Consider the following 21,553-nt stretch of genomic DNA (forward strand, 5'->3'; position numbering starts at 1 on the left):
AAGGTCAAGGTCAAAGGGTCAAAGTTCTTGGTATCCTATGAATGGTCTTCTCAAAATGATTACATATATGTAAGTATGAAAGCACTATTCCTTACCGTTCAAAAGTTATGGCCAAGGTTAAAGTTTTTTTTCCACAAAGATGGAAATCTCCAGGGTAAAGGTCAAAATTTCTTAGTTGTTGGTATTCAATGAAAGTTCTTTCAAGAAAAAATATATATGTGAAGTATAAATGTCCTGGTATTTACTGTTCAAAAGATTTGGATAAAGAATAAGTTTGGATTTTTTGTGTATAAGTGAGTCAAACTTCAAGGTCAAGGTCAAATTTGGTGATACTCAGAGAAAGGTCTTGTCACAAGGAATACACGTGTGAAAGATAAAAGTCATAGCTCCACTAAATCAAAAGTTATGGGCAAGGTTAAAGTTTCTGCAGATAAACAGAGAGACAGCTAGACAGACAGGCGGACACGACAAAAACTATATACCCCCCGAAACTTCGTTTACGGGGGCATTAAAATATTAATTATATAGTAAATAGTGGTAAAATGTAAGTAAAGACCAAGTAATGTTATTACTTATATACACAAATTTAAGTAAATATAAATTACTAAGTAAAACTTTTTAGTGTGTAAGTAAAACAATTCTTTAAAATACAAAAATCAAGTAAAACATTTGAATCCAGTAATTGACATATATTTCAGTAATTGATTTTAAATTTTAAGTAAATGCTTAGTAATTATCTATTACTTATCTTTGTTATTTCAAGTAAAAAATGACTACTAAGTAAAACTTTTTTAAGAGTGTTTGTGTTGTCTGATTGTACTATAAACACTATTCGTTATCGCCATAAGTTTGTTTTTACATTCCTAGAGACGGGAAAGGGAATTTTTTATCTTAAGATCTTGGATTCAAGAAAATGTAAAAGAGTACGTTTTCGAAACGCCTTTGTTAATCCTAAATCTCGTACAATCCTCGTACAATTTACCATTGTGTGTCTCGCCACGGTATGACAGACGGACGGTACACAATACTCGCTGTGTAAACACACACATGGAGTTTGTAAACTTAGAAAAATCATATCAAAGATAAGGATTCTCTAACTGTGTTACATCACCAATAGTTCTCGTTTAACTTTATCGCTGAATTATGTCTAAAAATAATAACTCAAGAATCGGAGTCTGTCAGTTAAAATGAAAGTGTAAGATAAAGACGGCAACTGTGTAACATCTCCACAAAATAAAACAGTGAAGCCCAAGAGAAACTAAAGCATTGCTCCGATTCAGAGCTTGTAGTCGACTCTCCTCCGAGAATTTTATCATTAATTAATGCTTATTAACGCTAATGGCATTCAATCTTAAGTATGTAATTGTTATTAAAGTGAGTACACTCTCCCCACAAGTATGTGCACTTCAAGTGACTACTTTAATATGTCAGTTATTTATGTACTGTGAATGAACATCATTATAACAATGCGCGTGGGAGAAAAATAATGTGAAATAAACTGGAATTCTTGAATTTTTTTTTTCGTTTTTTACCCCCACCAACCCCCTTCTCTTGACCAATTTTTCTTTACTAAATGTCTATCTCTGCCCAGACTTTTTCACTTTCTTTTGACCTTCAAAATCACAAAACATCCGTGATTTTAACATAAACCTGACATCTGCCTAAACTCAATACCCAGAAAATAAAATTGAGCATAAAAACACGTTCAAAAAAATCTGTTTTTCCTGACATTTTTGAATCGTCTCATTTACAATCGTTGCATAACGTTGGGCTGCATTTAGAGAATTTAGTTCGATTTATCAATGTACGATACGCTAAGAATGCACATTCGTATAGAAGATCCCGTAAACCACTGCACTAGAGTTCGTTCAGACTGCTTGCAGAGTAGGTATTCTGAAAAGTGTGTATTTTAATTTTAAGCGGATTATTTTTCCGTTTTAAGAAATATAAATTTCCGTGACCTTGACAAGGTGCAGTGATAATAGAGATTAGAAGTTACAGCTGTCAGCTTCAGATGTTAACGGAGGTGTATACATATATATATAATCAATTTGTTTTATGGTTTTCTTCATATAAATTAAACTGACGAAATACAGAAACCATGTATATGCTCTGATTTTTTTCTCACGTTTATAGATGTCAGAGTGGGATAAAAACGAATTATATCCAATTTTACTATCATTCACCTACCCCCCCCCCCCCCTTTAAACCTTCCCCCTCTAACGTTAACCCCCCCCCCCCCCCCCCCCCGGCCGTTATTAATCTGATATGGCGAGCCTCTCTCAGTATTCTTATCCAGAACTCTGATTGCCAAGTGATAATTTTTTTTTCAAAACATTTTGTATAAAACATTGAATTATTTTGTTTCAAAGAAATATAAAGGAAGAAAACATTTCACAAATAAAAACAAATTAAGTATATAGTTATTATAAAATAAAACACAAGTACTGAGTACTCACTTAAATATTTCCATTTCTGAGGCTCGGGTGAGAGGTATATTCCACACTCCCCTGTCAACAGACACCTCAGTATCACAGTATCAAACACCGGCACTGGGCTCTCATCAGTAACCGTCAAACCGCGCAGCAGAGAGCGTGAGAGACACCGCGCTGTAAGCCTGCAGGGGGCGGGACCGAGCAGTGAGGGGGCGGGATTACTTACTATCTCCATCAGAAGTGTTGTGCTTGGTTAATAGTTTTATCTATACTATAAAGAGCCACAGTACTAAATCTATGCATTTAAATATTCTATTCATATTTGAAATAATGGACTGTCGCACCATGTATCTTTTGGAGTAAAAATTAAGACTTCCATTAAATTATATATACAAATAATTTTTTTCTGGAAAGTCCCGTAATTCCGTCTCATCCCAGCATCATAATACTCAACCCAAGGGCCATCATATTCACAATTTGGAAGAGGTACCCTTGATGATCATAACTTTGCACATAGTTTGTTTGTCTGTTCAGTACCCAGGAGTAAATATTTTCAAAGCGATAAAATACTTTCACCGTCTGGTCTACAGAGCCCCATCCAAACTCTACAATACCTTACTCCGGGAGGAGGTTCGTGAGTTCGAATCTCGGCAGTGACTGGCCTAAGTTGATAAAAAAAATAAGTAGCAACATTGTCTGTTCCTTTGCCATGCACATGACAGCTTGAAATGAAAGTTTCCGTCCTTCCATGAGACTTTAATAAAATAAAAGCCCTGTGTCACATTAGACCATGGCATGAAAAGATCCTTTACCGCTCAGTTGCCGAAAAATGTCGAGTAAAAAAATAAGATTTTTTAAAAAATTTGATGCTTTTCAGCTTCCCCTCAGGTCCCTGGGAGGTGGAAAAACATGAAATTCTACACTTTTGTTTCCATTTACTCATAAAATATGTTGATTTTTTTTTAGAATTGGTGACTGGGTTTCTGAGGAGATCTTGTACAAATTTTACATGTAAGACATGATGGACAACATACAAAACAGAGGTTATACTTCATGTAGGAAGTCACGAATATGAGATGAAATGGGTTGGTGGGTGGGAGCTATATGACTGAGAAAAAGAGTTACTTCTCAAGTCAGCAGCATTTAGGGGCATTTGTCCAACACAGACCTTTTGGTAAAGTCATACACTGTTTAAAATCATTGATACACTGAGAAAAGTTTTAAGAACTGGATCACACTTCATGAGGTTTACACTGATTTTACATAAGCTAAGTAGCGAGGTGTTAAGAAATACTACAGTTACTGTAATACATATTATTTACATGTAAACATTCACAAAATCTACTTATCACACAAAAATCATTTACTATAGGTAAACAACTCATCCTACTAAAATTTATTATTTTTTTTATTTCATATCTCATAATTTAATTCTTCCAGAGAATGAACATTGTGAGAATCCCTCATATGTATCATTATTTTGTTGCATATTCCAATAATTAGTGTTCAATGATACCAATATAATGAAAACATCAACATGATCAATAGCACAGTTTTTAAAAAAACACACGTCTTTGTTCATCCAATCACAGCTTTGCATAATCATCACAATCAAAACTCTCCTCCAGTCAGAACTGAGTACTATCATATCATTCTTAGAGCTCCATCCAATCGGATTGTTTCTCCATTAAGATAAGGATTTTCTACAATTGTCTGACACATCTGTGCGAATTCATCTGGATTTCCGAGTCTTTTAGGAAACACAACTGTTGATGTCAGGGCATCTATGGCCTTCTGAGGTAAGGCTGCTAATAATGGGGTATCAAACACACCTAATGGAGAATAAAACAAGAGGCCCATTAGTCACATAGCTCACCCGATCATATTGGATATCAAAAGAAAAAGCAGAAATCAGTTCACTATTGAAAAGATCAAATATAGAAGTTCTGATCACAGATAATCCTTTCCCCAACTAAGGGAAGGGGGCATGATTTAGTCACACTTGATTCCACTAACTAAAAATGCTTCCATATTTCTTTGACTAATCTTGGCTTTAGATTTTTTTTTTATGTGTTTGATTTTCTATTGTTGCCCTGCCTTATCCTGGGGGAACATGATTTGAACAAACTTGAATGTACATTACTTGAGGATGCTTCTGAATTAATATAACAAATCATGGATTTGCTGTTCTTGAAAAGAATATTTTTAAAGATATGTTCTTTATATTCTAATGTAAAACTTTGAATCACCCATTGAGGGCCCACCCTATCTCCAGGGGGTCATGATTTGAACAAACTTTAATCTACACTTCCTAAGAATGCTTCCAAATAAAATATTACCAATCCTGGCTTTGTTGTTTTTGGGAAGATTTTTAATGATTTGTATGTATTCCTAGATAAAAATCTGAACGCCAATTGTGGTTAATCTACACTTCCTAAGAATGCTTCCAAATAAAATATTACCAATCCTGGCTTTGTTGTTTTTGGGAAGATTTTTAATGATTTGTATGTATTCCTAGATAAAAATCTGAACGCCAATTGTGGCCCCACCCTACAATAAGGGTAAAGATTTGAATAAATTTGAAGCTACACATGACAGAAAGCTTTCTTATAAGTTTTAACTTTTCTGATACAGTGCTTCCTGAAAAGAAGATTAATTTTTTTATGATCCCAATCTATTTTCACTTTTTCTTGATTATCTCCCCTTGGAGGAGGGCGTGGTCCTTCATTTGAACAAACTTGAATCCCCTTTACCCAAGATACTCTATGTCAAGTTTGATTAAAATTGGCCCGGTGGTTCTGGGGAAGATGAAATGTGAATAGTTTACCACAACACAGACAACAAACACATTGCTTTCTGAGCCTTTGACTCAGGTGAGTTAAATATCACAAAGTTCATGGGGTGTCAAAGACATCTAATGGAGAACAATAAATTTAACACAGAATTAATGGAGTGACTACTAATTAAAATCGTCTAAATTATTTTTTTATCAAAGAATGTTACAGCATCATGTTTGTTGGCAAAAACATACAGGATAAAATGAGAGTTGAATATCATTTAAATAAAATTGTTCTTGTCTCTCTGCCCCATCCCAGTAGGACCTATCTCTGGTAGAAAATGCAGTAATGTGTTTTATTCAGTGTATATATACAGTGTAACAAATTTTAAATCTAAAAGAATTAGTAATACAAATCAGCCTTTCTATCATATTTTGAATATGGTAACAAGCAACTGAATGTTCTTTAATCCTTTACATATAATTAAAAATTACAATGAAATATGTTAAAACCAAACCACAGTACAACAGTGTACATACAGAATTCTGATAATTTGCTTTTAAGGAAGTCCTAGGAATGTGAGTTTTAAATTCCTTATAACAGTCTTTAGATCAAAGTGCCTTTTGTGATAAAAGGGATGGGGAAAAGACATAACTTCCTTAAAATCAAGATTTCCTTATATGCCGGGCCCTGGCAATTGAGTTCTAAGTAGTCAACATGTGATTGTACAATGAAAGTAAAAAGGAATCAAACAGAAAACACAAGTAAGATTTCTGTTTTGTGTTAAGACAAGTGAAGATATGTAAATTCCAAATATCTCTAATTTTCTTCTTTTCTGTATGTGAATTCTTGTATTATATATTGTACCACAGAACTTAACAGAGTTTAATGGATTTAGCAGAGCATTCTCATTGGCTACCCATTTAAAAACTGACCAGTTAATGGCTACCCAGTTATAAACTGACCACTCGGTTCACGTTCAGGTTCATTCAATGCACTCACACAAACAACCTGTGGTACATGATGAGGTATTGTATGTCATTAAGACGTCATAGTTCAATGTGAAAGTGAAAGAAAAGTTAGATATATGATAAAATAACATAAATGAGAGACATATATATACATGTACAAAATATAGCAACAGACACACATTGAAAACAGATTTGCTATTTGACATGTTGTATTTAATGTACATGTATACCTTTCATCCATCGGAATATTTGACCATCTATTAATCACCTTAAAAGTTCTAAAGTTAAGGTTATCCAGTATTTTTTAAGTTTACTTAGTAAAATGCTCAAAACATGTCCAAAATCATTCTTACATTTTTTGTAAATTTGACCTGATGATGAGTTATATTTTTTTTATCACTGTGCTATTATGGGATAAATTGATTCCTTGATCACAACAGGAAGGATCCAATCCTTGCCACTGGAATTAATAACTGTTCAGAAATCCACGGACAAGTTGAAATAAAAGTGATTGCAAGTAATTAATTTAGTTTACAGTATGTACATAAATTATATGACATGTACTTTGCAGTTTAATGTGAAATGTCCCTCTGCTCAAAAATTCACCAATTTTTAAAAAAAAAATTCCAAACATTGATTTTCATCAACAACAATAACATTTAGATTCAAATGGAAAATAGTTTGAAGTATTAAGCATTGCTTATTTTTTCATAATGAATATTTTGTCTAATCATAAGGTTAAGAAAATTTTATATGGTAAATAGAAAGATCAATAATTTTTTATCTCACTTTAAAATTAAAAATATGAGGTATATATGAAAAAAAATTGCAATCATACCTATCCAATTTCTAATTAGAAAACATTAAGAAGCATTGCATTTTAAAGCAGAATATCAAATTGTTTTCTGTGCTTTTAAAATAATATGCATCCATCAAGAAGAGTTATCTTTCTTTTATTGCCCTTGAAAATATTTTTAGCGAAACAAAACATTAATGATTATAATCAATTCTGCATCTGAAATTTCTGTAACAATTAAAAGACATAAACGTTAATATACACAGTTTAAGTGAACTGAGTATAAATGTTTTAGGTAAACTATTTTTAACAATTAAGGAAAATACGGGAAATAGAAACTAGAAATCAACATCTGTACGATAAAAGAGGTTCGAGTGAGTTGACTATTAAATGGTCCTCATTAATTAACTCTTTCTATCTGACAAGACAATTCATTAAATTTCATGAAAAAATGTCCTCAGAAAGTTATCTCTCTTATCAGAGGGATATTACACCTTAACTGTCCAGACCTAGTTACACAGTATAACTTGGGTAAGGCTTAAAAAAAATATATGTTTGTTTCCTGTAACATTCCCAAAAAATTAAGGGTCGGTAGGTCGGGAATTCTTTTTTTTTTTTGCCTTGTGAATGGTCAAACATCCCCGGACTGAATATACCAGGTGTCATATTTACAGTGGACACCCAACATGGCATCCAAAATGGCTGCCAAGCGGCAGAAAACGAACTTCAGAAAGTTGTAGGGGGAAATTGTTGTCATAATAATGATTACTCTTTATAACTAAGGTAAATGTAAATTAGGTTGACATATTTTATGTCTCAAGTTAAGCTACAATCTAATTTTCTTTTTTTAATAAATGGAATCAGCTGATTGATCAAACGAAGTTTTGCCATTTGACAGAAAAAAAGAATCTACCCGGGGGTAATTTAAATGGGTCGGTCGGGTTACAGGAAACAAACATATTTTTTTTTTAGGCCTAACTATTAAATTCATTCCAATATAATAACTTACAATACACTGTATATCATAGAATTAAGCTGATAAATCTGTAAATAAACTGCAAAACCATCATTTAATTCAGCTATAAACAGTTTTACGGCTTATAATTGCCCTCTTTCACTTGTTTGTGTTCAAATTATTTTTTATTTATGTGGTGTTTTTTTTTAACCATGATACAAAGGATGTAAAGTCCTACTGATCCATTGTAACTTCGGTGATGTATACAACTGTCAGTTGTTCCCAGGAAGATCCATATTGTAATGAAATGGAATGGAATTGTTTTCTATTATGTTTACATCTATGAAATTTAGTTACAAAGACTGTGTACCATTTAAAAACACTTGACAAAATAATCGTTCACCTTCAGTAAGTTACAAACAGAAGTAAGCAGGACAAAAGTCACCTACATCTAGTGACCTTGACATAAGAGAAAGAACACATATATAGTAAGACAACATCTTTATCTCAGGTGAGATTTCATTTGGCTTTTCCCGATGTTTGGACCAATGTCTTCATTGAGCCAAATTTCAGCCAAGATTAGACTATGTCTATCAAATTCTAAGTTTAGAGGCTTCCTGTGAATAACACAGAAAACTTACCTGGACAAATTGTACAGACTCGGATTCCGTACTCTCCAAGATCGCGAGCTAGAGGTAGCGTCATCCCAGCAATGGCCGCCTTACTGGCGGAGTAAGCCACCTGTCCCATCTGTCCGTCGAACGCGGCGACGCTGGACGTATTAACGATCACGCCTCTCGCCTGGTCCTCGTTTGGTTCATTCTGTGCCATGAGAACTACAGCCTGTCGGATCACGTTAAACGTTCCCAAGGTGTTCACCTACAATAATGTCACAGATTATAAAGCCAGAGAACTACACCCTGTTATATGTTACAAAAGAACATCTTTCTCCTTTCACTTAGCAGTTGATGGTTAACTTCCAAAAACATTGCTGCCACCATTAGCATGATAAGTATGAATGTCGTCATCTAAAGGAATTAGTAATAAACTACAGTTGAATTTGGTATCTCGAACTCTGATATCTCGAATACCATGGATATGTCATAATAAAGTGGAAATCCCAACCAAATATTCTTAAAGTATTTTACCCTCGATATCCCGCATCTTCAGACATCTAAAAGTTTGATCTTGACCCCATCAGATTGGAGATAACAAAGTTTGACTGCATTTTATAAAAATAAATTTCATACCTACCTTGAGCACTCTCTCAAACTCCTCCAGTGGATGAGGTTTGTTTTTGTGGATGTTGTATGTTTTTCTGGCGACCCCAATCCCTGCACAGTTGACAAGGACATCTAGTTTTTTGTAATCCGTCATTGTGGATCTTAACACTTCCTTCACTTCTCCTTCTGAGGTTATCTAAAATTAAAGAATCCGTGAAGATAAATTTTTGTGAACAAGTAAATTACAATTTTTTTTTATTTCCTCAAATTTCTTTCGAATCAATATACATGTATTATAAAATATTTTGTTACATCAGTCCCTAAATTAATTAAAATGCTACAGTGAATACTGCTAACACATAATTTATGGTTTAATTTCTGCATTTAGTTGTGTTACTGTACTGATATAGACTTTGAAACAAGTCTTCACGCAAATATCTTAAATCTAAAAGGGTTACCCATGGACAATAACAGAAATAATAGCCATACAACATACATGTACGAAATGCAAACAAACATGTACTATATGACATTTAAGAAATAAGGTATCATTTTTTGAGTTTTATTGGGATGTAAAACGGGTTGGTCACATGTCCAAATCTCATAAAGCCCGAAGGGCTTTATGGAAGATTTGATCATGTGCCAACCCGTTTTACATCCCAATAAAACTCAGAAAATGATACCTTATTTCTTATATTTAGTAATTATACCCCCCGCTTGAAAAGCGGGAGGGTATATAGTAATCGTTAATTCCGTCCGTCCGTCCGTCTGTACGTCCGTCCGTCCGTCTGTCTGTCCGTCCGTCCGTCCGTTACGCTTTGGGGTACCCATCTCTTATCCGCAACTCCTCTCATACCACTGAATGAAATTTGATGAAACTTTCACAGAATCTTTATTACATATTGCCATTGTGCACCTCCTATTTTACTTTTTGATCCGACACATATTTTGGGTTTCCCGGCCACAGGAAAACATGGACTTTTTCACCAGTTATAACCATATGGGAGGCGGGGGGTATCATTTAGTGAGCTCATCGCTCACAGTACCTCTAGTTATTCTAGATATGGAATTTTATAGTGAAAACAATTACCGGTGTGACGCAACCTGATTGGCTATGTTAAGATTTTCATTTTAATGTTAAAATATCACTGATAGAAATATATATATGGTGGAATATATCAAGTTTATTATACCCCCCGCTTGAAAAGCGGGAGGGTATATAGTGATCGGGATTTCCGTCCGTCCGTCTGTCCGTCCGTCCGTCTGTACGTCCGTCCGTCCGTCCGTCCGTCCTTCTGTTACGCTTTTTCTCTTATCCACAACTCCTCTTATACTACTGAGTGAAATTTAATGAAACTTTCACAGAATCTTTATTACATATTGCCATTGTGCACCTCCTATTTTACTTTTTTATTCGACACGTATTTTAGGTTTCCCAGAGCAAAACATGGACATTGCCATTTTTTGTTTACCTTTGACGTCACATAATAGAAGCTTCTGGATAACATTTGATAGGACGAGTTATTCCTCTTTACACATTACCGTAAAACAATATAAAGCAACACATCGACATTATGGGAGGCGGGGGGTATCATTTAGTGAGCTCATTGCTCACAGTACCTCTAGTTTACATCTGTGACTATTTATCACAAATAGTAACGTACTTAACTAAAGTTTGAGACCCATAACGTTATTTTTTCAAAACTAAACGGAATGTGTTTATAATGTCGATAACTTATGACGTCACTATCAAACTACGTAGATCGATTATGACTAAACAATCAATCTATGGTCACATGACCAATTTGTTTTACGGAGATGTAAAAACGCCTTGTTCAAATAGTGTAATATAAGGGAAAACATTTGCAAATGTAAATATTGAAAATTATCATGCAATCTGGATCACAGAATAAAATATCCTTGAGAGGAGGATACTTGGGGATCTCATGGATATTTATCCCACATTACAGTATGTGTGGTAGTGACATGTAGTGTTATCACAGTACGCATTCCAGACTTACATCAGCTGGGAGGAAGGTGCAGTTTTCCAGGGATTTAGCGACCTGTTGGCCATCAGAGGAGGGAAGGTCACAGAGAATCACATGGGCTCCCTGTCTGGTGAACCTCTCCACCGTGGCACGACCCAGGCCTGACGCCCCGCCTGTCACAAGACTCACCAGTCCCTAAAACAACAGGAATACAATAGATAATGTATACATAATGTAAACAAAGACAACACGACCCAGGCCTGACGCCCCGCCCGTCACCAGACTCACCAATCCCTAAAACAACAGTAATACATAGATAATGTATAAATAATGTAAACAGAGACAACATGACCAGTCCCTACTATAAACAACAGAAATATACTAAATGTAAACAAAGAGATTTAGATTATCAAACAAACGCTACAACTGCCAAATTTACAATAAAAAGTCCTCATTTTATTTTCTCTATAACGTTCCATTCAACACATGATAAGATTATAATTATAGAATTAAAATTGAATTAAATTAACGTACTGCTTACACGAGACGGCATTCATAAAAAATGTATCCGAGAAATTTCGGGCTAGTTATCTCCGATCTACTTATCCCAAAATGTTGAGTTTTTCGTTGAGTGTTAATGCTTTAATTACAAAGCAATATGCACTTTAATAACGTAAATTCGATTTGACAATAACATATATGGTAAAAACTATAGAAAACTAACCTTCAACGATGTGAACTTTGACATGCCTCCTTTCCGAAATTTGTTAAGTCGTACTAGAGATACCTTTCTTGTGCTACTAGCTCTTTAGTCTTTATGGAAAAAAAGAAAGCGTTCAAAGGAACGCGTTTGTCACCTGCTTTCAACTTCATTAAAGATATATCTGAATTTAAAAGTAGTCAGCTATTTATTTAAATTGCTATTATTAGCAAAAAAGAAGAAAGACAAAAACAGAGAAAAAGAAAAAAAAAAGAAAAGAAAAAGTCCTTCTTCTTCTTCCGGTAAAGTGAAGGGCCGCTGCTGCGGCATATTCTCACTATGTTTAAAAGCGTGTATGTGAGGGGGAGTCCACGCATCTATTTACAATATTAAAAACTGATAAAAACATGTCCTGCATGATTTATGGTGTTTTATATCCCTGAATCCTGGTCTTAAAGGACTCCAGGGACGTAGCCGTGATGGTGTCTTCTGGCAGCTGGTTCCATATCCTGATGGTAGTAGGAAAGAACGATTCCTTGTAGACGTTGGTACGGCAGGATGGGATCCTGTACCGGTATTGGTGTCCCCTGGTGGCTGCTCCTGTTTGGCAGAATTGGGGAGGCAGGTCTATGGCAACAAGGGAATGGACAACACGGTACATCATTATAGCCTTTGCTTTAATTCTGCGTTGTTGTAGACTTTCCCATTCTAGCCTGTCGATCATCGTTGTGACACTACTGGTGGTGTTGTAGTTATTGGTCACGAACCTAGCTGCCCTTCTTTGCACAGCTTCTAGTTTGTCGATGTTTTTCTTTGTCTGAGGGTCCCAGACAGTGGATGCATATTCTACCTGGGGTCTGACCCTTGCAAATAGGCCTAGATCTTGAAAGTGAATGAAAGATTTTTTTTTTAAATAATGAATTGAGAGATGTTAAAGTATTAAAATGTGGGGATTAAAACGGAATAATCAAATGCATGACTGATTATAATTATAAAAACATGCCAAGAAATCTCGTCCGGTTTACGCACTGATGAAGTCAATAAAAGTGTAATTGATGCAAATCACCCATATTCCCCAAACGCTAGCAAGACAATTTACGACAGCAGATTTCGATTTTAGGGGGGGGGGGGGGGGGATCGTAAGTTTTCAGCTTTCTTAGTTAAAGAAAAACTAGAGGTACTGTGAGCAATGAGCTCACTAAATGATACCCCCCGCCTCCCATAATGTCGATGTGTTGCTTTATATTGTTTTACGGTAATTTGTAAAGAGGAATACCTTGTCCTATGAAATGTTTACATATCCAGAAGCTTCGATTATGTGACTTCATAGTAGGTAAAAAAAAAAAGGCAATGTCCATGCTTTTCTCTGGAAATTAAACCTAAAATACGTGTCGAATAAGAAAGTAAAATAGGAGGTGCACAATGGCAATATGTAATAAAGATTCTGTGAAAGTTTCATTAAATTTCACTCAGTAGTATAAGAGGAGTTGTGGATAAGAGAAAAAGCGTAACAGAAGGACGGACGGACGGACGTACAGACGGACGGACGGACAGACGGACGGACGGAAATCCCGATCACTATATACCCTCCCGCTTTTCAAGCGGGGGGTATAATAAACTTGATATATTCCACCATATATATATTTCTATCAGTGATATTTTAACATTAAAATGAAAATCTTAACATAGCCAATCAGGTTGCGTCACACCGGTAATTGTTTTCACTATAAAATTCCATATCTAGAATAACTAGAGGTACTGTGAGCGATGAGCTCACTAAATGATACCCCCCGCCTCCCATATGGTTATAACTGGTGAAAAAGTCCATGTTTTCCTGTGGCCGGGAAACCCAAAATATGTGTCGGATCAAAAAGTAAAATAGGAGGTGCACAATGGCAATATGTAATAAAGATTCTGTGAAAGTTTCATCAAATTTCATTCAGTGGTATGAGAGGAGTTGCGGATAAGAGATGGGTACCCCAAAGCGTAACAGACGGACGGACGGACGGACGGACAGACAGACGGACGGACGGACGTACAGACGGACGGACGGACGGACGGAATTAACGATTACTATATACCCTCCCGCTTTTCAAGCGGGGGGTATAACTAGAATAAAAAGTCGTAAAAAAAAATCTGGTATTTGTTTACTTGAAAAAATATCTAGCAAGAGGTGTTTTAAACATTACCTGTCACACTAGCTGACACACTCTCACACACAAAACGGTACCTACACGGCATTTTCTGACTTTTTCCATCTGAAAACAGGGCTACCCTCAAATCCACGTGTTTTCAATGTGTTTATAAACATTCCGAGTGTACCGCACGAAGTAGCCTCCTACTCCCGGGGAAAAAAAAAGTTCCTGTCAAAAACCTTTATTTGTTCAAAAAGTACATAAAATTTACTAGGCACAGGTAACAAAGTTGTAAAAATGGCTTGGAAGAGAATAGAAAAACGTCTCAAAAGAAAGGAAAATCAATTTTATATGTATGGACCTATATTTGACTAAGTCCATTTTGATTGGTCAATTACCGGTGTGATACCTCTACCCATTTAGTACTCCTCTCCCCTCTTGTTTAACCAGGAAATGATGTCAACTTCCGGGAATCTGGTACCCTTTTTCCAATAATTCGACGCGCGGTACTTCCACAACTACCAAGTTCATCGTGCCCGACGTTAATTTATGCTCAGAAAAAAAAAAACATACGTTAAAAATTGAAAGACAGCTTATTTCTACTGACGAATTAGTTTACTATAATTAAAAATTTTTAACTTTCTTTTTCTTTAACTTACTTTTTTTTTTTTACAGTATTTGATAAATATGACCCCCCCCCCCCCCCCCCCCCAAAAAAAAAAAAAGAAGGGGTGCAAAGGCTTCTAAATAATTTGTTTTGTACCTATGTTTTAAACCCAGTAAAACTTAAGATCCCTCCCTCAAAACTGCTGACATTAATTGCATGTCTCGCCAACATCTCTCGGGGGAGTTTCACAGATTAACGTTAATTCGGCTTAAATAGAGTTCGCTCTCCGGACAGACTGCTATGGTTTTCTTGGCATGAAAAATATTAACCAAAAATGAATATTTTTAAAGAAAATGAAGAGGCCCAAGGCCGGGCCACATAGCTCAACTGAGCAATTAACTGGCTAGGTAAAAGCAAAAACCAAACATGGCGTTGCTGTTCTTCAGAAGAAGAATTTTAAAGATTTTCCCCATGTATTCCTATGTTAAACTTTGACATCCCATTGTGGCCCCACCCTATCCCGGGGTCATGATTTGAAGAAACTTGAATCTTCGCTACCTAAGAATGGTTCCACATGGCTTTCATCATTCCTGGTCCAGTGGTTCTGGAGAAGAAGATCTTTAAAAAAAATTCCTATATATTCCTATGTAAAACTTTGATCAGCCATTGTGGCCCCACCCTACCCAGCCCGGGGGTCATGATTTGAACAAACTTGAATCTACACTACTTGAGGATGCTTTCACATGAGTTTCATCTTTTCAGGCCCAGTGGTTCTGGAGAAGAAGATTTTTAAAGATCAGCCATATTGTGGCCCCGACCCACCCCCGGGAGTCATGATTTGAACAAACTTGTATGTACACTACCTGAAGATTATTCCACATGAGTTTCATCTTTCCTGGCCCAGTGGTTCAAGAGAAGAAGATTTTTAAAAGATGCTGAATTTTATTTACATCACCACCACTAACTAAAGCCCCCCCCCCCCCCCACACACACACACAACAACAACAACAACAACATAATATTTCATTTTTACTACTGTAGGATAATTAAGTTATAAATAACAACCAATGAAAATATAAATTCCTGTTGAGTCTGTCTTTTCCTCACAGCTTTTGATTGTGTTCAGGTATAGCTGCATGTATATATGTATCATCCTAATGAAGTGGCATTTTAGCAAATGTAAGCCGATTTTATCTTTTTCTTTCTCTTATTATAAATTCCTGTCTTCCTATTCACATGATTAATCAAGCATGGTAATTTATATCAATTACTGGTAAATTACTTAAAGCTAAACACGATTCCTAAAGAATTTGTCCGCCATAATTAGTTAACGTTACTCTGCATTTTCTGTACAGGGTCCCTTTATAAGTCGCTCACTTGGTCTTGATTCAATATAATTATATAGTTTTCGCCGTATGGGCATACGTATCCTACATACTGTAGCTATTGTAAAACTCACGATAGTGATTATGTGCTTCTTTCAGGACAGAAGAGAAAACTTACATCAGTAGCAAAAAGTCAATTCAGTACTCACGAATACCATTTATACACGTAGTCTGCAATATTATGTAATGTAAACAAAGGTAATTTTAGATAACTTCTTATTCCTAGCTCCTCCATCAAAGCTTATTCTTCAGTTGACCGAGTATTGTCGAGCTTCTATACATACGGCGACAAGGGACTGAACAATTAAAAGAGTCTGTATTTACAATAAATTCATTTGAAACCGAGTTCGTCTTTACTTCACTAAACCAATCTTTAAAATCTGAAACGGATTGATCGAAGTTAAACTAGAACAAGTTTTCCTGCATAAACTTTTTTTTTTGACAAAGTATATATGCAAAAAAAAAAAAAAAAAAAAAATGGGTGAACAAAGTGGGCGAAATGCCAATAGTGCAACAATCAAGAAATGAAATATGTTTTCTCATTTATATCAAGTTTCTTCGAAATTTTATATGACATCTATACATGTATATACTTTATGTAATATTTCTACAATTTACAAATATCCCCAAAAACTGAAATTATTTTCTTGTGAAATAACATACACACACTAAAGAGGACAAAAAGGATCATTTTTTCAAACTTTAACAATTTTTGTCAATATGAGTAAGGCTGACGCTCCATTTGGAATGTAAACCCTAAAACATGTAAAAGATTTACAAACAAGAGGCCCATGGGCCTTATAGGTTACCTGAGTATTCACAAGGAAAAAATGAACTCCTTTCGGAACAGATGTAGGTCAATGAAGTCCAACCTAATTTTCATTGGCATGACACAGGTATTAGGCAAAGCGCGTGCATTTGTGCAGCCACCATATGCCAATATTCACCAATATATACAATCAAACGCATTGAAGTAGTAACAATTTCCGTTTGGGTGAAACGTTCTGATTCATGTTTTGAACGTCAATTATAAGCATAATGACACACCCGTTTCTTTCGAAACGAAAAAGAAATACTGGGTATTCGTCGTTATGTTTAAGGATACCCCACTCTTCGTGACAAGCAACACGAGAAACACCGAAATGGAGACTTTTATGATTATAAGAGAGAGAGAAAAAGAGAGAAAGAGAGAGAGTTAGAGAGTTCCTGCTTCTGTAAAACACGTATTTAAACGATTTTGTACATATTAATATGAATTTATCAAGTTTATTGGAGTTACCATATCACATGTATTGGTCGAACACGTGCTTACTTGGTGTTTATGTAGACCGTCAATTGATTGACAATTATATTTATGGAATACCTGTTCAATAAGTTTTCTAAAGAACCATTTGTCCTATTTTTCCCTCTCAAAAGAAATGGTTGTGTCATCATATGCCAATAAACTTTTAAAGATAGCTCGAAACGTTTCATCCAAATTGAAAATTTTACTACTTTAATGCTCTTCATTATAAGTTAAATAGTCCTATCATACACCACAAAACACCAAAAGTGTTTGGTTAAATTAATCTATTACATACAAATACATGTTGCTAATTATTAATCAGGCCGGATTGTTCCGAACCTGGTATATTGATCAAATTTTTTTTTATATCTTTTTTTTCAGGATACATGACATGTACAATGGCCCAATCACAAGCCCAGGACGTCATTCGATGTCAATACTGCGAGGACGAGCCCGCTATCTTCCACTGTGTTCCGTGTGGAGATGAACTCTGTCCTCGATGTAAAGACTTCCATCTTAAAAGTAAAGTTCCTTCCGGACACAACATCGTCCGTCTGTCTGAGAGACTTCACCCAACAAATCAGATCAAAATGTGTGAAGTCCACTCATATAAAGCGTACGAAGCTTGTTGTGAAGATTGCCAAGTCCCTGTCTGTATTACGTGCATTCAGGAGGTACACGGAAAGCACACCATCGGGAAATTACAAGATTTATACGAGAAGCAAAAGGCTGAAACCGAAAACGAATTGTCTAGAATGAAGGGACAATATAAGTCTGAGATTATTCAGAGAATTAAAGATTTTAAAGAGGGAGAAAGAGAAATAACGACCAGTTATGAGAGCGAACGAGAGAAAATGAAGGTACAAGCCCAGAATATGATAGATCATATCAGTACCATTTTTAAAGAAGCCTTGCAGCTATCCGAGGAAGACGAGAGAAGAAATCGTAACGAAATATCTCAACGTATAGCAGAAGCTGAGGGATTTGAGCAAAACTTGGATCAACTGATAGAGAAATTTGAAACTTTCACAGAGTCAACTCATCCCGCCGACCTTATTTTGTTTCGAAAGCAAAATCCTGACATATTTAAGCAATTGAAACTTCCAGACAAACTTAAAATTGTTATGCCTTCCTTTACAGTTGGTCAGATCAAAAAATCTCAAAATGAGCATCAATTTGGCATGCTTTTGATTGGTAACGTTAAGTCATGCAATGAAAGTTTACAACCTATTGAGCGAAATTGGTCTGTAAGCAAAAATACTGGGCGTTCAGTAAAAATTAGCGAAACAAAAACTAAAAAGGAAAAGTTATTTCACGTGAGCTGCCTTAGTGACAGATCAGCGTACATCAGTGGTGATGGGCCTGGAATACAGCTGCTAGACAGGTCAGGGACAGAGCTGGATAACATCAGTACAGATGGACAACCATCTGGTCTGGCTGTGATGCAGGACGGAAGTCTGATTTACTCTGACTACGACAATAAATTGATCTATAAAGTGTCACTCAACAAAGAGAAAACAAAACTTATTAGTACTAAGTCTGGTCCTAAAGGACTGTGTTGTACCAGGTCAGGTGATATCCTGGTCTGTATGGGTTTGTTTAATACAGCGAGAGTTGTCAAGTACAACAGTAGTGGGAGGAAGTCGCAGGAGTTCGAGACAGATCAGAACGGGGAGAGTCTTTTTATTGATCCATGGTTTATTTGTGAGAATGTCAACGAAGACATTTGTGTTTCTGATTGGAGGAAGAGTAAAGTGGTCGTATTGAACAAGTCTGGAAATCTTCGGTTTACGTATGACTGGGTCGTCCTAGCTGGGATATTAAAAGACAGATTTGAACCGCGTGGAGTGGCTGCTGACATTCTTGGTCACATCCTCATCGCAGACGCCAACAATGCTGTACACTTGATCAGCCAGGACGGCGAATTCCTGTCTTTAATTCTGACAGAGGATGATGGGATATCACGACCACGAGGACTCTCTGTAGACAGATCTGACAATCTATGGCTGGTAGAAGAAGACAACGTTTGTGTCAAAATGTATCAGTATTTGTTTTAACTTTTTACCTTTGTTTTTTTTTCTATAAATATTGTTATGTTGTCCATATTTATGCAAATATCATAACAATGTCTCATGATTAAAACAGTTAGTTTTTAGCAATATTGTATTTATTCTTAGGTCACATGAATTTACTCAGACGACCTTTGCTATCTTTATTTGTTCGTCGTTGTGCGTTTAAAAACCTTTGAACATTTTCATTTCCTCCTCTGAGACTGCTCAACCAATTTTGGCATTTAGCATCTAACGGTAAAGTGGAACAAATATTGTGAATTTCATGGACCCTACCCCTGGGGCCTGAGGGATGAGAGCAAAACCACTAAATATAGTGCAATCTTTAGATATCTTTTCTTTTATTCATGTACATCAAGTTATCAAACTGTTGGCATGATTTTGATAAGCATTGTGCCCTCTACAAAAATTGTGAAATTCTTGGCCCCTCGGTCAGGGGTTCTAGCGCTAGTACAGGGCTTTAATGATTATTCAGTGAAAATGCCTTAATTCTTTAAAAATCTTCTCCTCTGCTCCCAAGTATTTTGCTGATGAACTAAGTACATAGTTATGATAAACAAGAGTGCCTCTTCCACAATTATGAATTTCATAACCCAAGGGTCAGGGGTTCTGGTGTTAGGGTCTAGGCTGTAATGAATATATAGTGAAAATGTATTAAGTATCTGAAATCTTCTCTGTTCCTGGGTATAAAGACGATTAAGTACATACATGTAGTTATGATGCAAAAGGATGCCTCTATCAAAACTGAGAATGTCATATAGCCCCTGGGTCAGGAGTTCTTGCACTTGGGTGGGCTCTATCAAATAATTAGCAGAACTGTATATATGCTTTAAAAATTTCTTCTGCCCATGATTTCTAAGCAGACTAATTAAGGACAATAATTTTAATGTGAATGTATTAGATATAATTATGTAAAGTAAGTAAATGTGCCTTTTCTTTGCTTCTAGGTACCGGTATATAAGAGGCCAAGAGAGTACAAAATTGTGATAAGTGACCAAATGAGAGTTACCCTCCTTTGCTAAATGTTGTTAATCAAGAATTGAATAAAATACAAGAAAGAATGTTATACATGTAGAAACAAACCTAAATGTTTGATTTAAATGAGCAAAGAATGCTTAAAGCTAGATTCTTGCCTAAAAAGCATTAAAAAGATAAACATAAATAAAAGATTCCATAGTAATTATATAAATAATAATTTTGTCACAAAAGGTCAGATTATATTTATGAACAAGAGGTCCAAGGGCCTTAACAGTCACCTGAGTATTATACAACACTGTAAAGGATCCATAGAAGTACATAAAAAAAATAACTGATAGACGAAGTAATGCTACCCAAGAATTAAAAAAAATTGGTAAAAATACCATTGCCTATTGTAATGAGCCAGACTCAAGTGATCTCCTTGGGATCAAACTTGGTTTGCGAAATCTTTTTAATACCCCAAAGAACATGAAGAACCAAAATAATTTTGAACTACCGTGTCTATATATGATTCCAAAACTTATTATGAATCGTTACAAACAAAGATACAAAGCGGGTTCCAGTAAATGTTCAACCAAGTCTCTTTCTTTACTTCTCACTAAGATATTAACACAAGATTTTACAAAAATAAACATTTTAAAAACTTATGACTTTTCAACTTTATACTCAGCCATTCCCCATTAATTAATGTCCATGCTTTTCGATATCAGTGACATCTGGTAAATACTTACCTTGTCATTGGCAAAGTAATTTGCAAAATTATTTTGTTAAAAACATTCTGATTGTGAAAATAAGCTCTCTGAAGATGACATCAAAAATATGCTTGGGTTTCTAATTTACAATATCTATGTTGTTTTTGGAGACCAGGTCTTCTAACAATCTATCGGAATTTCCATGGGTACCAATTGCGCTCCTATATTACTAGACCTATTTTTGCATTCAAATGAAACAGAATTTGTTCAAATTCTTATGTGTGAAAAGAAGAAAACACTTCATATGGCCTTCAACTCGACATTTAGTTTAGATATAGCGACGACGTATTGTCACTTAACAATGGCAATTTCCATTCTTATGTCGATACGATACTAGTATATTCTGGTGAGCATGAGAAAAAAGATACCACAGAGTCTGACATATCTTTTTCATATTTGGATATTTTACTTGAAAAGGACGTTAATGGTAATCTAACAACCAAACTCTTTGATAAACGTTATGGTTTTAACTTTTCTGTCGTCAACTTCCCTTACCT

The 21,553-nt window shown here is 35.5% G+C and overlaps 3 protein-coding genes across 4 annotated transcripts in view; 1 reads left to right on the plus strand and 2 right to left on the minus strand.

Annotated features, from left to right (window-relative positions):
* The window catches only part of LOC134277665 (tyramine beta-hydroxylase-like), a 30,365-nt gene extending 27,747 nt beyond the window's left edge, over window positions 1-2,618 (minus strand). The window contains exon 1 of the mRNA XM_062759987.1: window positions 2,460-2,618. Coding sequence (XP_062615971.1) covers window positions 2,460-2,473 — 14 coding nt within the window. The 5' untranslated portion in view covers window positions 2,474-2,618. The remainder of the gene's footprint in view (window positions 1-2,459) is intronic.
* A 1,116-nt stretch (window positions 2,619-3,734) lies between these two features.
* LOC134277666 (3-hydroxyacyl-CoA dehydrogenase type-2-like) lies at window positions 3,735-11,960 on the minus strand. Its single transcript, XM_062759988.1, has 5 exons — window positions 11,870-11,960; window positions 11,179-11,340; window positions 9,189-9,353; window positions 8,576-8,813; window positions 3,735-4,267 (listed from the first exon to the last, which is right to left on the minus strand). The coding sequence occupies exons 1-5, from the start codon at window positions 11,891-11,893 to the stop codon at window positions 4,080-4,082; spliced, it is 777 nt and encodes a 258-aa protein (XP_062615972.1). The 5' UTR covers window positions 11,894-11,960; the 3' UTR covers window positions 3,735-4,079.
* Window positions 11,961-15,678: 3,718 nt separating this feature from the next.
* LOC134277667 (E3 ubiquitin-protein ligase TRIM71-like) lies at window positions 15,679-19,412 on the plus strand. Of its 2 annotated transcripts, none has more exons than XM_062759990.1 (2): window positions 15,679-15,766; window positions 17,639-19,412. In XM_062759990.1, the coding sequence occupies exon 2, from the start codon at window positions 17,644-17,646 to the stop codon at window positions 19,312-19,314; it is 1,671 nt and encodes a 556-aa protein (XP_062615974.1). In that variant the 5' UTR covers window positions 15,679-15,766; window positions 17,639-17,643; the 3' UTR covers window positions 19,315-19,412. The 2 variants fall into 2 exon arrangements, with proteins under 2 accessions (XP_062615974.1, XP_062615975.1); XM_062759991.1 differs by having other exon boundaries at window positions 15,694-15,725.
* The last annotated feature ends 2,141 nt before the right edge of the window (window positions 19,413-21,553 follow it).

This window comes from Saccostrea cucullata, unplaced genomic scaffold (genome assembly GCF_032062105.1).
Source record: "Saccostrea cucullata isolate Sc308-1 unplaced genomic scaffold, CSIRO_AGI_Scuc_v1 ctg1289, whole genome shotgun sequence".
NCBI lineage: Eukaryota > Metazoa > Mollusca > Bivalvia > Ostreida > Ostreidae > Saccostrea > Saccostrea cuccullata.

Coding starts and splice junctions, on each gene's coding strand:
- LOC134277666 (XM_062759988.1), bottom strand. CDS start 11,893: ATGTCAAAGTTCACATCGTTGAAG. Junction 8,814..9,188: donor AGTTTGAGAGAGTGCTCAAG/GTAGGTATGAAA, acceptor ACATTATTGTAG/GTGAACACCTTGGGAACGTT. Junction 4,268..8,575: donor AGTCTGTACAATTTGTCCAG/GTAAGTTTTCTG, acceptor ATTCTCCATTAG/GTGTGTTTGATACCCCATTA.
- LOC134277667 (XM_062759990.1), top strand. CDS start 17,644: ATGACATGTACAATGGCCCAATCACAAGCCCAGGACGTCATTCGATGT.